Source organism: Pseudopipra pipra, chromosome 4, assembly GCF_036250125.1.
Source record: "Pseudopipra pipra isolate bDixPip1 chromosome 4, bDixPip1.hap1, whole genome shotgun sequence".
NCBI classification, from domain to species: Eukaryota; Metazoa; Chordata; class Aves; order Passeriformes; family Pipridae; genus Pseudopipra; species Pseudopipra pipra.
Window position 1 is genome coordinate 33,258,962 of NC_087552.1, and position 14,055 is coordinate 33,273,016.

At 39.2% G+C, this 14,055-nt stretch overlaps 1 protein-coding gene across 4 annotated transcripts in view; it reads left to right on the forward strand.

Moving 5' to 3' along the window:
• GLRB (glycine receptor beta) overlaps window positions 1-14,055 on the forward strand; it is a 49,959-nt gene that overhangs the window by 33,159 nt on the left and 2,745 nt on the right. For all 4 annotated transcript variants that reach the window (XM_064652325.1, XM_064652324.1, XM_064652327.1 and 1 more), the window contains one exon: window positions 3,443-3,735. In XM_064652325.1, the coding sequence (XP_064508395.1) occupies window positions 3,443-3,735 (293 nt within the window). The remainder of the gene's footprint in view (window positions 1-3,442; window positions 3,736-14,055) is intronic.

Here is a 14,055-nt window from a genome sequence, read left to right on the forward strand (position 1 = left end):
AGGACTGGGATCTGGACAGCTGTGGCTGAGCAACATAAAGGCTGATATCACTGAATGCTTCTTTCTAGTTCGATGCTGGTGTTTCACCTTTTAGTGAGCCTGACACAGGACTCTGCTGTTCTTTACAGGTGGAAAGGATGCCAGCATCCATTGAAAAAAAGTCCTTTCCTTCCTTCACTGCTGTGTTATCCCCAAAGGGAGTAAGATCTTCCCTGGAGCTATAGGGATCTGAGGGATGTCAGACTTCTGTCCACCCACAGTGGCCTGGCAGAATGAAGCATTGGTCCAGAGTGAAGGTGGGGGTACAACAGGGTAACTAAAAGCTTGGAATAGTGATCAATGGTGTGTTCCCCCCATACAAAGGACAGCTAGGTCTGTGGCCAGGCACGCACCACTCACCACTCATCACTCTTGTCCTCAGATCCGTCTTAGTTCTAGTCATTTATTTTATAAAATTGTAACAACTGTAGGATTTCAAAGGAAAGGCATAAAGATATATGTTACAACTCTAATATGAAGATGGATTGGCAAGATGATGTCTTTTAGTTTATGGAGATTAATGAGAGAAGAGAATGTACTAGAGATATCAAATTTAACGGAAAGCAAGTCAGAATATTAGCTTTTTCAATAACATTAGTAAGATGAACCCAGGCATTTTTAAAGCAGCAATGTAAACCAGAAAATATTATTTTTTACTGCACATAATTAACCTGTGGAATTTACTGTCAGGAGATAGTGCTGAGGTCAGTAAATTGGTTAGATTCAAAAAAAGGGAGATTTATTTCTCTGGCATGTGCTGAAATGCTATGCTGAACTGGCATTTTCAGACATTTACATGTTACCATAGGTCATTTTTTAAAATAGTAGCTCTGTACAATCATGCTTTAGACTGGAAGCTAACTAACCGTACTGGTAAAATCAAATTTTGTCATCAAGAGGGATGCCACACTAGGGGAAAAAGTGCAGAGGTATTTCCTAAAAATGCCAGCTTTCCCTTTACTTTGCGAGTGTGGAGGAAGGAGCTCTAGGTCCCTTCTCTTTAGTGCTCCCTAAGAAGAAAAGGAGAGATTTTTTGTTTCCCTTTTTTTTTTTTTTAATAAATAGTCTTTCAGTTTATTTCTTCATGCTCCTCACTCACATTTCAGCCTTAAGCTTTGGAATGTGCTAGGTAGGCACCTAGTGCAGCTGCTGCCAGAGGCATGACTTACAGCTCTGGTACTAGGGTCTCCAAGGCCATGCCAACTCTCATCAGGCAGCAAATGGTTGCTTAATAGAATATTTATGTGCTTCTGTCTCGCTTTATTGTTACCTTGAAAACCTAGAAGCTTCTTAGACTCTGAGAATGAACCTTTCATTGTAAGAATCCAGAAAAAAGGAATTAGCTGCTGGTCACCATGGCCTCAGTTGAAATGAGTGATGAAAATTCATGAACAATGAAAGCTCCACAAAAATATTTTCAGCTACTAGAACTTCTAAGTTAGTTCTGTAGAATTCAATCCAATAATGTAAGATATAGTATTTTAAGGTCTAAAAAGTTGGTGTACAAATTTTTTTGGCACCAGGCATGATAATAAAACTTACATATTAAGATAGTAAACACTTCTAAAGTCAGTAGGAAAAAATTGCTTTATCCAAGATGTTGAGCCAGTCCATATCATTGGTTAATTTGGTTATTCAGGGTAAGGGTTATTCAAACAGCATGCTGGACATAGGCAGATGTGTCCTGTATATGTTAAGAGGCAGTACAGCCTTATTTGTACTTGTTCTTGAAGTCTTTTTGTGATCCATCCCCAGCCAGCAGGTGTTGGCAAGTGAAAATAATTTTTTTTTAAAGAAGTATTCTATGCTTACTTTCTATCCTTATAGGCACGTTTGTACCTTAATGCTTCAGATACAATAGATGGAAAATAAGCCAGAGTGGACACTGAGGATTGTCTGTTTTGTATTTACCATATCATTCTGTTCTGAGGTAACGCATCTGCCCATTCTGTATTATCCCCATGGACAAAAAAAAATCCAGCTTTGCAGTGAGAAAACATCATAAAATTCTGTGGTTTAATATTGCATGACTGTAAACATTTCTTTACGCTTCAGTGTTTTAGCAGCTAGTGAATTGCCCATTTGAGATTAATGCCACATAAAGTATCATATCAATTTTATTGAAATCCAAATAGGAACAGTAGCAAAAGAATGTGTTGCTTATGATCAACTAGAATTGAATATTTTCATAGGCAAATACAGATATTTTCAATATAATTAATATTTTCACATCCTCAGTTACTTAAAATCTATCTGAAGAAAATTATCTCCCTATGAATGACAAATTTTTTATGCTTTGGATAGCACATGTGACCAGTATAAGAAATGTAGTTGAGACTAACTGAATATCTCTTTTTGACCAACATTTTCTATGGATGTCAATTATATTTCATTAAGCTGTCCACTCATAAGTAAAGCTTTTTATCATTAGCATTCATAAAACCAAAATGGGACATTCTGAACTTGGAGATTGAACTAAGTTTTCCCCCTTGACAGCCATTTCCAAAGTTAGCTTTTTCCAAAAGTAGCTGTTCATACTACTGTTTTCTTTTCATAGGACCCTGTGAGAAATCTTTCTGTGAGATCAGGCTTGTATTTTATCTCTTGGGATGTGAGCCTTGTGTGGATGATGGCATTTGGAAGCCTTATTAGGAGAAATGCTTGTTGAAATCCACAATGAGTGTGACCTTTCAACAGCCTTTGCACATGTGCGTTTTTGTACATGATAAGGGCTTCATGAAATGCCCTTTTATCTAGAAAGCTTCCTCTAGGTCCTGGAAGCTCAAATTGGAAATGATTGTAGACCCTCAGTCACCTCGTTGTTTTCATCTTCACAGTGAATCGGGAACACAGACTTTGTGATGTGCTCACACAGCTCTGCTCTTCAGCAAAATTTCCCTTTTACCTAAGGTTTGAATATCACACCCGTGAACAGGTCATTCAGGGAATTGCTCCTGCTGCAGCACAGTTCAGATTTCTGGGACAATGGTAGTCTAATTTAAAGGACTTGGAGTCTTTTGGTTTAAGAGTCATATATTTCTTTTCCACCATCCCGGACTTGCACATTGTAAGATAAGTCTTTGGAAAGCCCATTTCCCAGCTGTGTGTTGGGGCACGAAAACCACAACAACCAGTTTAGCCTCACTTACTTGTTTCTCTGTTTATAAAATGAAGATACTTAATAATTCACCATTAACTGCAATATCCTACATAAGTGTTCAGTTTAATATGTTCATGAACCGAAGGCATGTGCACTTTGTACACCTGCTGCACCAACCACATTGTGAAGTCCCATTCACTGTTACAAAACATCATTCACTATTGTCTGTTTCAGAGGAAGAGCACAGCCAGTATCAATGAGAGGAAGTTTTCTTAATCAATATGTTGTTTTTTCTTTTTGTAGGTATTTTCTCAGTGCTCAGCTTGGCATCTGAATGTACTACTCTTGCTGCTGAACTTCCCAAAGTGTCTTACGTGAAGGCCTTAGATGTCTGGCTGATTGTTTGTCTTCTCTTTGGCTTTGCGTCCCTGGTGGAGTATGCTGTGGTTCAGGTAATGCTAAACAATCCAAAGAGAATTGAAGCCGAAAAAGCAAAGATTGCCAAGGCAGAGCAAGCGGAAGGGAAGGGTGGAAATGCTGCCAAGAAGAACACTGTGAATGGCACAGGGACTCCTGTCCACATCAGCACTTTACAGGTAGGAGCTGCAAAGATCTGTACACAAAATCAGCATTATCCTCTATTAAAACAATTCCAGGAGTATACTCTGGTAATAGTTTTGAATAGTGCTTAATTTTAGAAGTGGCCAAGACATTAAAAATGTGCTGGTAACTAATGACTAGAAACGTGACCAATTGGTCCCTAGTGATTTGGGGTCAGATGTACTAAACGAAAAATGTGTCTTTTAATATCCTAGCACCATGGTTGCTGCTAAGCTTCAGGTAAATAAAGTAGCAAGCAACTTTACAGTTGCTATTTTTCTCATAATAAATAGCAGCTGTCAAACTGTAACTATTCAGAGGACAGAACTCTTAGACAGTATTTGCTGAGACCATACTCAAATAACGCCCAGCTCATTGCTTTCCCCCGGATAGCCACAGCTGCACTGCATTGTATGTCAAGCATCTATGAAGCCAGGAATCCAGAAGTCTTGGCATCTATAAACAAAAGTCAGGTCTCTTTGTCTGTCAAACAGTTCCTGCATTTCTTTTGTAGCCAGATAGCGTTTATGCATAAATCAGTCAGATATCATTATAAGGACAAAGATGACGTACATCTTTGCTCAAGCCAAAGTTTTCTATCATGTTGCTGTATTCCTGTTATTGTAGAAGTCCTTGTTTGTGCTCCAAGAGTTATCAGACATCACAGGCCAACTGCCCTCGGTCCTCAGTGATATTTATTTGACATTTATTCTGCAGAAGAAAATACATTATGCTACAGTATGTGTAGTGTGAATTTGGCTTGTCCTTTTCCATGACTCAGCAATTTTTTTGTATAAAGTAAAGCTATGAGGCCAGATCCAAGTGATACTATTGGTACAATTTAACTTTTATCTTTCTTTAAAGAAGAAATAGTTTATGCCAGAGTGGCCAAAACCCTGTCCTAGTATCAAGCTGGGATTGATAACTAATTACCCCTAGTCCAGAAGAGCTGCAGGTATTGCAGGGCAGTGCACTTAACTACCCTAATTCTCATCTGGCAGAAGAATCTCTGGGAACTGTTTTGGCAGGCAGCTAGACTCAGCTTAGAGCAACCCCATGACTGCTTTGACTTGTGTTACAAGTAATTCTCCAAGCCCAGGCAACATGGGAACTGAGTAGAAAGATGGCTCTGCTATAGATTTGCTTTCCCTGAACTGAATGTGATATTTTTGTGTTCAGCAATTTGCAGGTCCCAAATTCAACTGTTTCTTGTGACAAAATAGTTGCAGCAATCCAGCAAAGCAGCATAAAATATATTTTTCCTATTCCAAGTATTTAAAAAGTGCTAAGTGTTCAGCTTGATCAATGGCAAATTTAACAAAAAATTATAGTTTTTCAGTAGTGTGAATTGCTAAATTACTGATTCTCCTTGGTGTGTACACCCTTTCAGGTGCTGTTGTCATACCTATACAGGGAACAAAACTATATCTTTTATTATGTCTGTTGTCCTTTCATCTTTTAATTTTTTTTCAAGAAGGCACTGAGTGTACAGTGGATTTTAAGACTTAGAGGAAGGGGAATCACTGTCCACAGAAGTTCAGCAACATTCCCCATGACTGGTGTCTAGCAGCAAGCTGAAGGTTCTGAGAATTTAGACTTCAGTCTGCCTTCCAAGATCTCATAGTGTCTCCCCTCCACAATCTTGAAATGTCAGCGTCAGCTTTTCATGTTTGACTTGCACTTTTCAGGGTCTTCCCAGTTTGTTATGAGAGACCTTTAACATTCCAGTACCTTCTGATGATCTTTATACAGAGAATTACAAAAAAATTGTTTACCAAGACATGGTATTCATTGCTATAAAAGTTGGTCACATGGCTGAGTGGCTCATAACTAGTCATCCAGCTGGAATTCATCTGCCTGCTTTGAAACACAACCTGCCAGAGGAAAGGTATCCTGGGCTGGTAATTTCTGGGAAGATGACCAGGCTGAGATAGAAAAAGGTCCCAGACCAATGAATCATTTGACATCAGGATGTGGTAGGATGGTGGTGCTACATTTTATACATTTGAAAGCTATAAATCTGCCTAGCTGAAAACTCCCTCTCTGAACCAGCTACTGTGTAGGAGTACTTTGAAAGTTCTCAGCCATGCAAAAGCCTATACTAAAGTCCTAAATCAAAGCAGGTGTAAATCTTTTGGTAGTTCTGACTCCTGATCCAAAACTAGGCCTGCCTCAGGAAATTTGGATTGCTCCCATACAGACCTAGCACTGATCAAGTAGCGAATGCATTCGTCATATGGCAAATATGCAAGGGATAGAAACATTAAAGAAACAGGTAATGGAAAAAAACTGTATGTTGAAAGGCATAAAGAATACAAAACAAAAAGAGGCCAGAGTGCTGTACCAGAACTTCAGGAGCTGTTTCTCATCAGGGTCATATAGGATTGTGTGAGAGGAAAAAGAAAATACTTTGTTAAATGTCTGGAAAGACTTGGGTGACCTGGTGTGTAGCTTTAGGACAACTAAAGAAAAAGGACAACTTAGAACTGCACCCTGAAATGAGTATGCGTCCTGTAGAAATATTCGAGGATGTTCATTTTCCACATAGGAGATGGTACTTAGGCAAAAGTGACTGAGGGTGTATCTGGAAATGTCACCTTGATACAGTGGATAGACCAGATGGGACTCAAAAGTAAAGCCAACAGAAAAGACATAGAAGCAAAAAACTCCAAGTGGGAAAAAACAGAGAGTATAAATAATTCCATTTGTAAGTGTTTCTGCAGTTCAAATGAAGCACTTACATATTTTGAAACATTAATTGAATGGTACTGATATATATCTGTAAGTTATGAAAGGGGAACCAAATTTTAAAAGAGAAGTTACTTCATTTCTCTTTAAAATGCCCTCTATCCCAATGCTGTAGCAGTTTGCTACCATTCCCTGAGCAGCAAGTTGGGCTGTTGCTGCTTTTGCAGCATTGCAGAGGTGATGTCTCTGCAGGAGATTTGGGGAAGGGGCCTGTATATAAGGTACAGGGGAGTTGCTGGGTTAGGAAGGCCCTAGGTGGGAGGGGGATTGGAGGAGCACAGGGAAGCAAGTGGAGTGATCAGTCGTTCCTGATTCTAGCCTTCATGAAAGAACTTGTTTTCGTGTGCATGGTCCATTTGTGAAAGTTAAAATGGCATCTGATTTGGAGACCTGGCATGTTTGATTAGTAAAAAACAACCATAACAAAAACACATGATAATACTTAAAATACAGGCAGCTATTTTTCCATATTTATGACAAGAAATTGGGTAAAGGGATAAAACTTTCAGTATATCCTAAACATGAAACATTAATGTAATTCATGGTGGAAGGCTAGGAGAAGAGATCGTGTGTAGCAGAACCTGTAAGGGTCCACTAGAAGTTTTCACTTTCGGCACTGTGTCAGTAGAGTCAGTGCTCGTGGTCACCAACAGTGACAGTGAAGATGTCAGGGTGAAAACAGAGCTCACAATTTGCCAATCACCTAAAGATCGAGGAAGGCTTCCATGGATGTGTACCTGCTTCTCCTCTCCACCAAATCCTGGGTACTGGCTTATGTAAAAGCTGCATGTTGCTAGTGTTCGCCAACACCCCAAGTCCATGCTTTATGAGTCATGCTCCCTGCAACAGAAACCCTTGAAATGTCAGTGCCATTTTAAACCCAGAGGTTTATCAGTATGACTGTCTGATTAAAGCCAAGAGGTCTATCTGTCAAGATAACCCTGAATCTGTAGAAAAAAAAAGAGAAAATTCAACATAAGCACTTCTGATGTGTTTTTCTAGAAGCAGCAATGGCTATGCATTTACAGACAAAAAGCCATGAAAAAGTACAGCTTGGCTCCCTTAGCTCATAGCGGCTGCAAGTAGATGCTGTTCTAAGTAGAGGAGAAAATTATGCAACCTGGTGATAACTGCTTTCAGTTGAGGCTTTTTGTTGGGAAGCCTCAGTAGGAGTTCGCATGTGTTTCCTAGCAATGCAACATCATACAGTGAGAAAAACAAGCAAAAAGGGAAATGTTTTGAAGATGAATCAGTTTCTTTTTGCTTTCACTGCTGACGTGATTACAGGGAGAGATTGCCCTGTTAACTATAACACCCTTCGATTTGAAAAGTCACATTTTCATCAAGCCCATTTATAGAAGCTGTCCCCCACAGATAATGTGCTAATGACTGGAGAGAACATTTGCTAAAAGAATGGTTCTGGCAGATGATGAATAGTGCTATGCAAGTGGTGGTAATAGCCCTAATCCCAGTTATTTTTAAAAAGAAGCGGTGCTATTGCTTGCTTTGTCTTGTCAGAGCCACATCTAGGCTCTGAAATCTAATATGGGTTATGTTCGTCTCTACTGATTTATAATACACCTGACCATTGGTGTTGACCTGTGGTGACCTGATCTTCCTGTATTGTCTTTTTTCCTTCAGTGGCACTCCAGACTCAAATTTTTATTGCAGAACCATCAGAAACCCATTTTACATTTTACCTTGTACACAAAACCACAGGCTGCAGCCTATTTTAATAGTTCCTGACAGCATTTCAGGTACAGAGTAGGTACTTTCTGCTCCAGTGACTCATGTATTCATCCTTGGAGATAATTCCAAACATGGCTGTAAAAAGACCCCGAGCAGTCTGCTTTGAGCTGGGGGTTGGACTAGATGATCCCCAGAGGTCCCTGCCAACCTCAGCTATGGTGTGATACTGTGATATTTTATGCATTAATATTTTTTCTGCTGTACTTTGCAAGGAGTATTTGGAACGTGGTAGCAAATTCTTGCTGTGCTGCACTGGAAAATATACTCAGTCTGACTAAACAATCATTATATTATTGATGATCTACATCTATCATTATGACAAGAGCAAGAGAAGAGCTCAAGACAAGTGCAAGAAAGATTAATGACAGAGCTTGTTAGAAGACTCCTCCTTTATCTTGTATGGAAGACTCTTACACAACTAGCAGGATTTGTCATAGATCTGCATGCCAAAAAGAGGTTGGGTGCAACAGCAAAGGTGGCAAGGAAGATGTGCTGTGTAGGGCAGAGAATGCAGCATTACAGTAGGAAAGCACGTCAGCCTGAGGGACACGTGCTGAGCTTGAGAGGCTGCTGGAGCATGTCTGAAGCTTTGCTGGGAATAAAGGACAATACATTTCTGCTCTCGAAAATTCTTGAGTCGAAAATTAGGGCTTTTTTATTACACTTCATCCTGATGGATGAAGAGGACTTGATCACAGGAGGAACAGTCAGTTGAAAAGGATCTTTATTCTAGTTGCACAAAACAAATTAAGTCAAGTCCTGGTATTTTTGGTGCTGTGAAATGTCAGATTTCACAAATTTGAGAACTATCTCATCTAGCTGGAAGAATTTAATCAAAAAATATGAATTATGCTGGTGAACTATCTAACACTGTTCAAAACAGCTGCAGACCAGAAGTGAAGCTATACTAATGGAAAAAAAAAAAACCCAAGACCTATCAAACAGCACAGTTGAAAACAAACTCCCCAAATTTTTAAAAGTAACTTCAGCTTCAAGCATGTCTCTTTTCTTCTCACTGGCAAGTGGAAGGTGATAGCAATTAATGTAAGTTGAAATCAAGAAAATAGGTGTAGATAATAGGTGTAGGTAAGAAAAAAGATATATGCTTGGCATAACTGAGGGCAATAGGAAGTTACTTTGCATATATAGCAAGAATACACAACCTAGTAAGAAGAGTAATGGTCCTATACTAGGTAGAGATGCTGTAAGAATCAAGAATTAGCGGAAAAGTGTTGAACAAATATTCTGCTTTATGTTTGTGGAAAAGCCAGATATATTAAATCCAATAATAAATAGCTCTCATTCACAGTAGCTAAAGAGAATGTTAAACAATAGCTATTAAAGTTAGATGTTTTACAATCAAGATTTCAGCTTAAGTTGCATCTAGGATTTTTTGAAGAGCTGGTCTATGAGTACTGTGGAACATTAAAGTTGATTTTTTGATAAATCCTTTAAAACTGGGAGGGTTCCAAAATACAGCAAGAAGCTAACTTTGTGCCAGTACTTTTAAAGGCTAAGTGACAAAACATGAATAATTATAAGTATGACATCAATCAGTCATACTGATTGCATAGCATACAGGGGGCTGACTAATAATTATTATTTGTAAGTATTAATTATCTTTAATATTATACATCATTCGACCCCATGTTAGCTAACAAATTTAAAATGGGTCAGTGAAATTAAAGCTGATATGTGTGTTTATTGATTTAATCAAACTGAATATAATTTTTTAAAGTATTATCAATTAGGTTTACAAAGATAATAATGTGAAGGTAAGAAACTCTTAAGAACATTTGACTTGGCTTAAGACCATTTGACTTGGCCTGGATTCATCATCTGAATTATGCAAAATCAAGGTTAGATTTGTTAGCATCTGTAAGTACCAGTTAATAGACTAACTATAGTCATGCCTCATGACTGAATATTGAAGCCAAATAAATTCAGGTTAGAAATAAGGTACATATGTTTGTGGGGAACGCGGTCATGGAAAAAATTCTCCATTCTGGATGTTTTTAAAGGAAAATCTAATGTAACTAGTTTGGGCAGTAAATGTGGAAAGTGAGGAGGAGCACAGAATCAGCAGAGGCAGCGATGGGGAGTTAATTCCCTCTGCTTGCCAGTCTGTATGCACAGGCAGCAGGTATTCTTTCTCCTCTTTCCCCATTTTCTTCTCACATTATTCCCCTGATTTTGCAACCAAAGCCTTTCTGAGCCCCACTGCAGAGGCACACACGCTGCAGCTCTGGAGCAGTGGCAGGTTCTGAGCTTGGCAGTGAGCACTGCTCAGCCTGAATTTTGTAAAAGGTGAGAAAGGATCATCACATGTTTAGGTACTTCGGAGGTCTTCATCAAAAGACAGGTGTCCTGTCCATCACACCAAACCTAGACAAGGTGGCCCAATCCTGGAAGAAACAGGGAATTAAGTCTGTGTTTTGGTCCAAGCCCCAAGAATCATGTCATGTTCCTGTGTCCTCCTTGGCCTCCTCACCTCCATGCCAGAGGGACAAGGAATGGATGCCGAGTTCCTTCAGGGGCATGGGATGGCCCTACACTATCCCAACAGCCTTCCCTTCCCAAACAACTGCTCCCCATCCCCTGCAGGGGAAAACCCATAAATCTGGTGGAAGCGTCAAACCTGTGGGTCTGCCCACAGGTCAAGGGCAGGATAAGGCAAATGATATCAAATATTTTCTGTGTCAAGATGAAGTCAAAAGGATATATCATTTACAACACTTTACTTTCTTTACACATCTTCAGTGCAGTACTCTAAAATCAAGCCCTGCAGTATCGTTTTTCACAGAAATGGTTCCTGTAGCCTTTGCTGAGTGTTTGGGCAGTAAATGTGGAAAGCGAGGAGGAGCACCAGAAGCAACAGAGGCATTGTTAGGATTATTATTAGGCTTCTAGCACAGACTAAGACAAAATGAATAAAAGGCAGATAAATATATATTATCTATACTTAATATATATTAACTGACTTTGTTTAGGGAAAGCTGTAGGTCAACTGCAGCAAATTTAAATTAAAACAACAGAAATATTGGAGAGTTGAAGAGATGTATGAGAAGAAATTTGGAAGTATGGCTAGGCAGTTGCTGAGTGTAGAAAATGGAAGCATGACAGATTTGTAAACCCAGGGAAATGAATTAAATTATTTTCAAAAATAATATATACTTATTAAAGAAAAATTTGGGCCAGGCTGCTCTTACAAGGAAAATTGTGTCACCCTGATAAATCAGTACTCCAGCTGACACTGAACTAAGCAGAGTTCTGTGTGAACATGCTGTGAACACTTCTCTGCTTATAAGGCAGAGGTGACCTAGAATTCATTCTCTCAGGCCTGCAAGTGAATGAGAACTGACTTGTAGCAGCCTTTAGGGGAGCACTCTCTAGATACTGCAGTTGGAACAGGAATATTCTGTGTTGTAAATGAGAGCACTTAGGCTACAATTAGCGTCACTGAATTTTACAATTTATTGCTGGTAGTATGAGGAATGCATTACAAGTTTGCAAATCCAAAAGGAGGCTTCTATTTCTTGTAGTGGCCTTACTAAATCTTATTAGTTTTGACCATGGAAAAAATGTAATATTCCTGTGACTCTTCAGTTAACATGCACCGCAATCTCGCAAGTTCCCTTTTCATTGCACAAGGGTGTGCTTTACATCTTTATTACCTATATCCCGGGCTATGATCTGATTGGAAGGAACATCCTGGATCAGTGACTAGCAGCATCATGTCACGCAGGGCCATGTAATCATGTTTATCTGTGTGTTAGTGACCACCTTAATAGAGAGTTTGCCCCTGCTACTTCAATAATGAACACTGTCCCAGACTGTCAGCTCTTTGATGACTGGGAAACAGTTGCAGAATATTTGTATGTATAGTTTTGCCTTACCATCAGGGAATACCTATCTTGTTTTTCTTTTTTGTGACCTGGAATCTTAATTTTGTGTGTAACCTTGCTGAGGTTTAGGAATGGTGTTCTTCAATTTAGTAGTCCCACTAAAACCATGCACCACTCCCCCCCCCCCCCCCTTCCAATTGGAGGCACAAAGGGCAAAGATCATGGGTTGAGATAAGAACAATTTACTGGATACAGCAATGAGATAAGAAACAGCAACAACATTAATAACAAAAGGTATAAGAAAAGAAATTATTCACATGGAAAACTTCCTATGAAAACTCTCTGCCATGTTTTGTCGACCAGAAGGCACCTCTTCTTCCCTTTACCCCACCCCCAGCAATGATGTGAGGTGGTATAGAATAATATCTGTGCCCTAGCTATGCCCCCTCCCACATACTGCAAAAAATTAACCCTGTCCTGGCTGTGATCAGGACAAACTTGAGCCTCAGTTTTAGTGTATCAGTTTCAAAATTTACTGTTTTCCTGAAAAATATAACTCTGGCAAATCTGGGGAGGTGTGTCCACTGTTTGTAGAGGGAACAGTGCCATGCTTCTCTTCCACCTTGCATCAGCATTGTCAATAATGAGAGTAAAAACCCTAGTCAAAGTTTAGGTCTCTTCCTCTCTGTCTTAGTTCTTTCCATGCAGAATACTTTGTCAGTTGTCATAGAGAAGCTGATTATAGTCTTCAGAATGTTTTTCATTCATCCATAAGTCTGGTACTGTATTTCACTATTATTATTTTACAAAAATATAATTATGTAAATATCCCAAACTATCAGCCAAAGACTGCAGAAAACCAAAGGTGGAGACAGCTGAGCGTAAAATACCTGAAGGCACTGTGGAGGAGAGACAGACTAATGGAAAGAAGGGACAGGCAGCTTTTGGAAGAACCAACTTTTAGTGGACCAGTGGCTCTAGGAAGCCTTAGTTAAACTTGTGTTTATGTCAGTTGCCCATGTGTATAGCCTAATTTGTGATCCAGCATTTTTTTGACTAACTGTTGGGTTATATATGTGAACAAATTCATAGTCTGTATTCTTTTCCCTTTTTTTCCCTAATTTACTGAGTAGTCCAATTGAAATGAAATTTTGGGAGAGGTTTACCCAAGTCATAAAACACAGTGTCTTGCAAGTAGTCTTTAAATCACTTCAAGCTCCCTGAACAGTGTGAGGTTGGTCCTCCTAGAGATGTGTTGAACCTGAGATAAAAGCTTTATAAAATCTAAGGAAGGAAATATAGGAATCTTTTTTTTCCCCACAAAAAAAGCCGCATGGGTTTGAAAGGCATCAAATAAGTTTTTTTTCTGAGTGTTCATTATCTAGGCCAGAACTGTTGTCTGGTCTGTAACAGACAATGATTACCCCATAGCACAGTAGTAATTCACCCCCAAGAGCACTGATGGAGCTACAGGAAACATGGGTATTCTGTATTTGGATGTAGATTTCCTGGTAAAACACAGTATATGGATGGCGAGTGCTGAGAACGGTGTCAGATCTGTGTTACTTGTCTTTAAAGAGGCACCAAGTACCGCAGGCACAAAGAAAGTGCCTTCGTGCTATGCAAGGCAGTCACCTTAGGATGAGGTATAGGATCTTTAGCTGGCAACTATTTAGAACCAGAAAAGACTCCATTTAATTGCAAACATTGAATTTTAGGGTTAATTCTGACTATGGTTTCCAGACCTCAGAAAAATGCAAGTATTGAATAGTATCTGTCCTGCAGGTTCATCAGCACAGAACTAATATCCAAAAATACTCCCCACAGAAATATTCCCTCCCCTTCTATCATCCTAAAATGAAGGAGTCTAACTATAGCAGATTGCACAGCATGAGGCATCTTGTGCATGAAAAATCACACAATTATGAATGTTTGGATTAGTTTATATGATTGACTGATCATCCTTAAGTACTT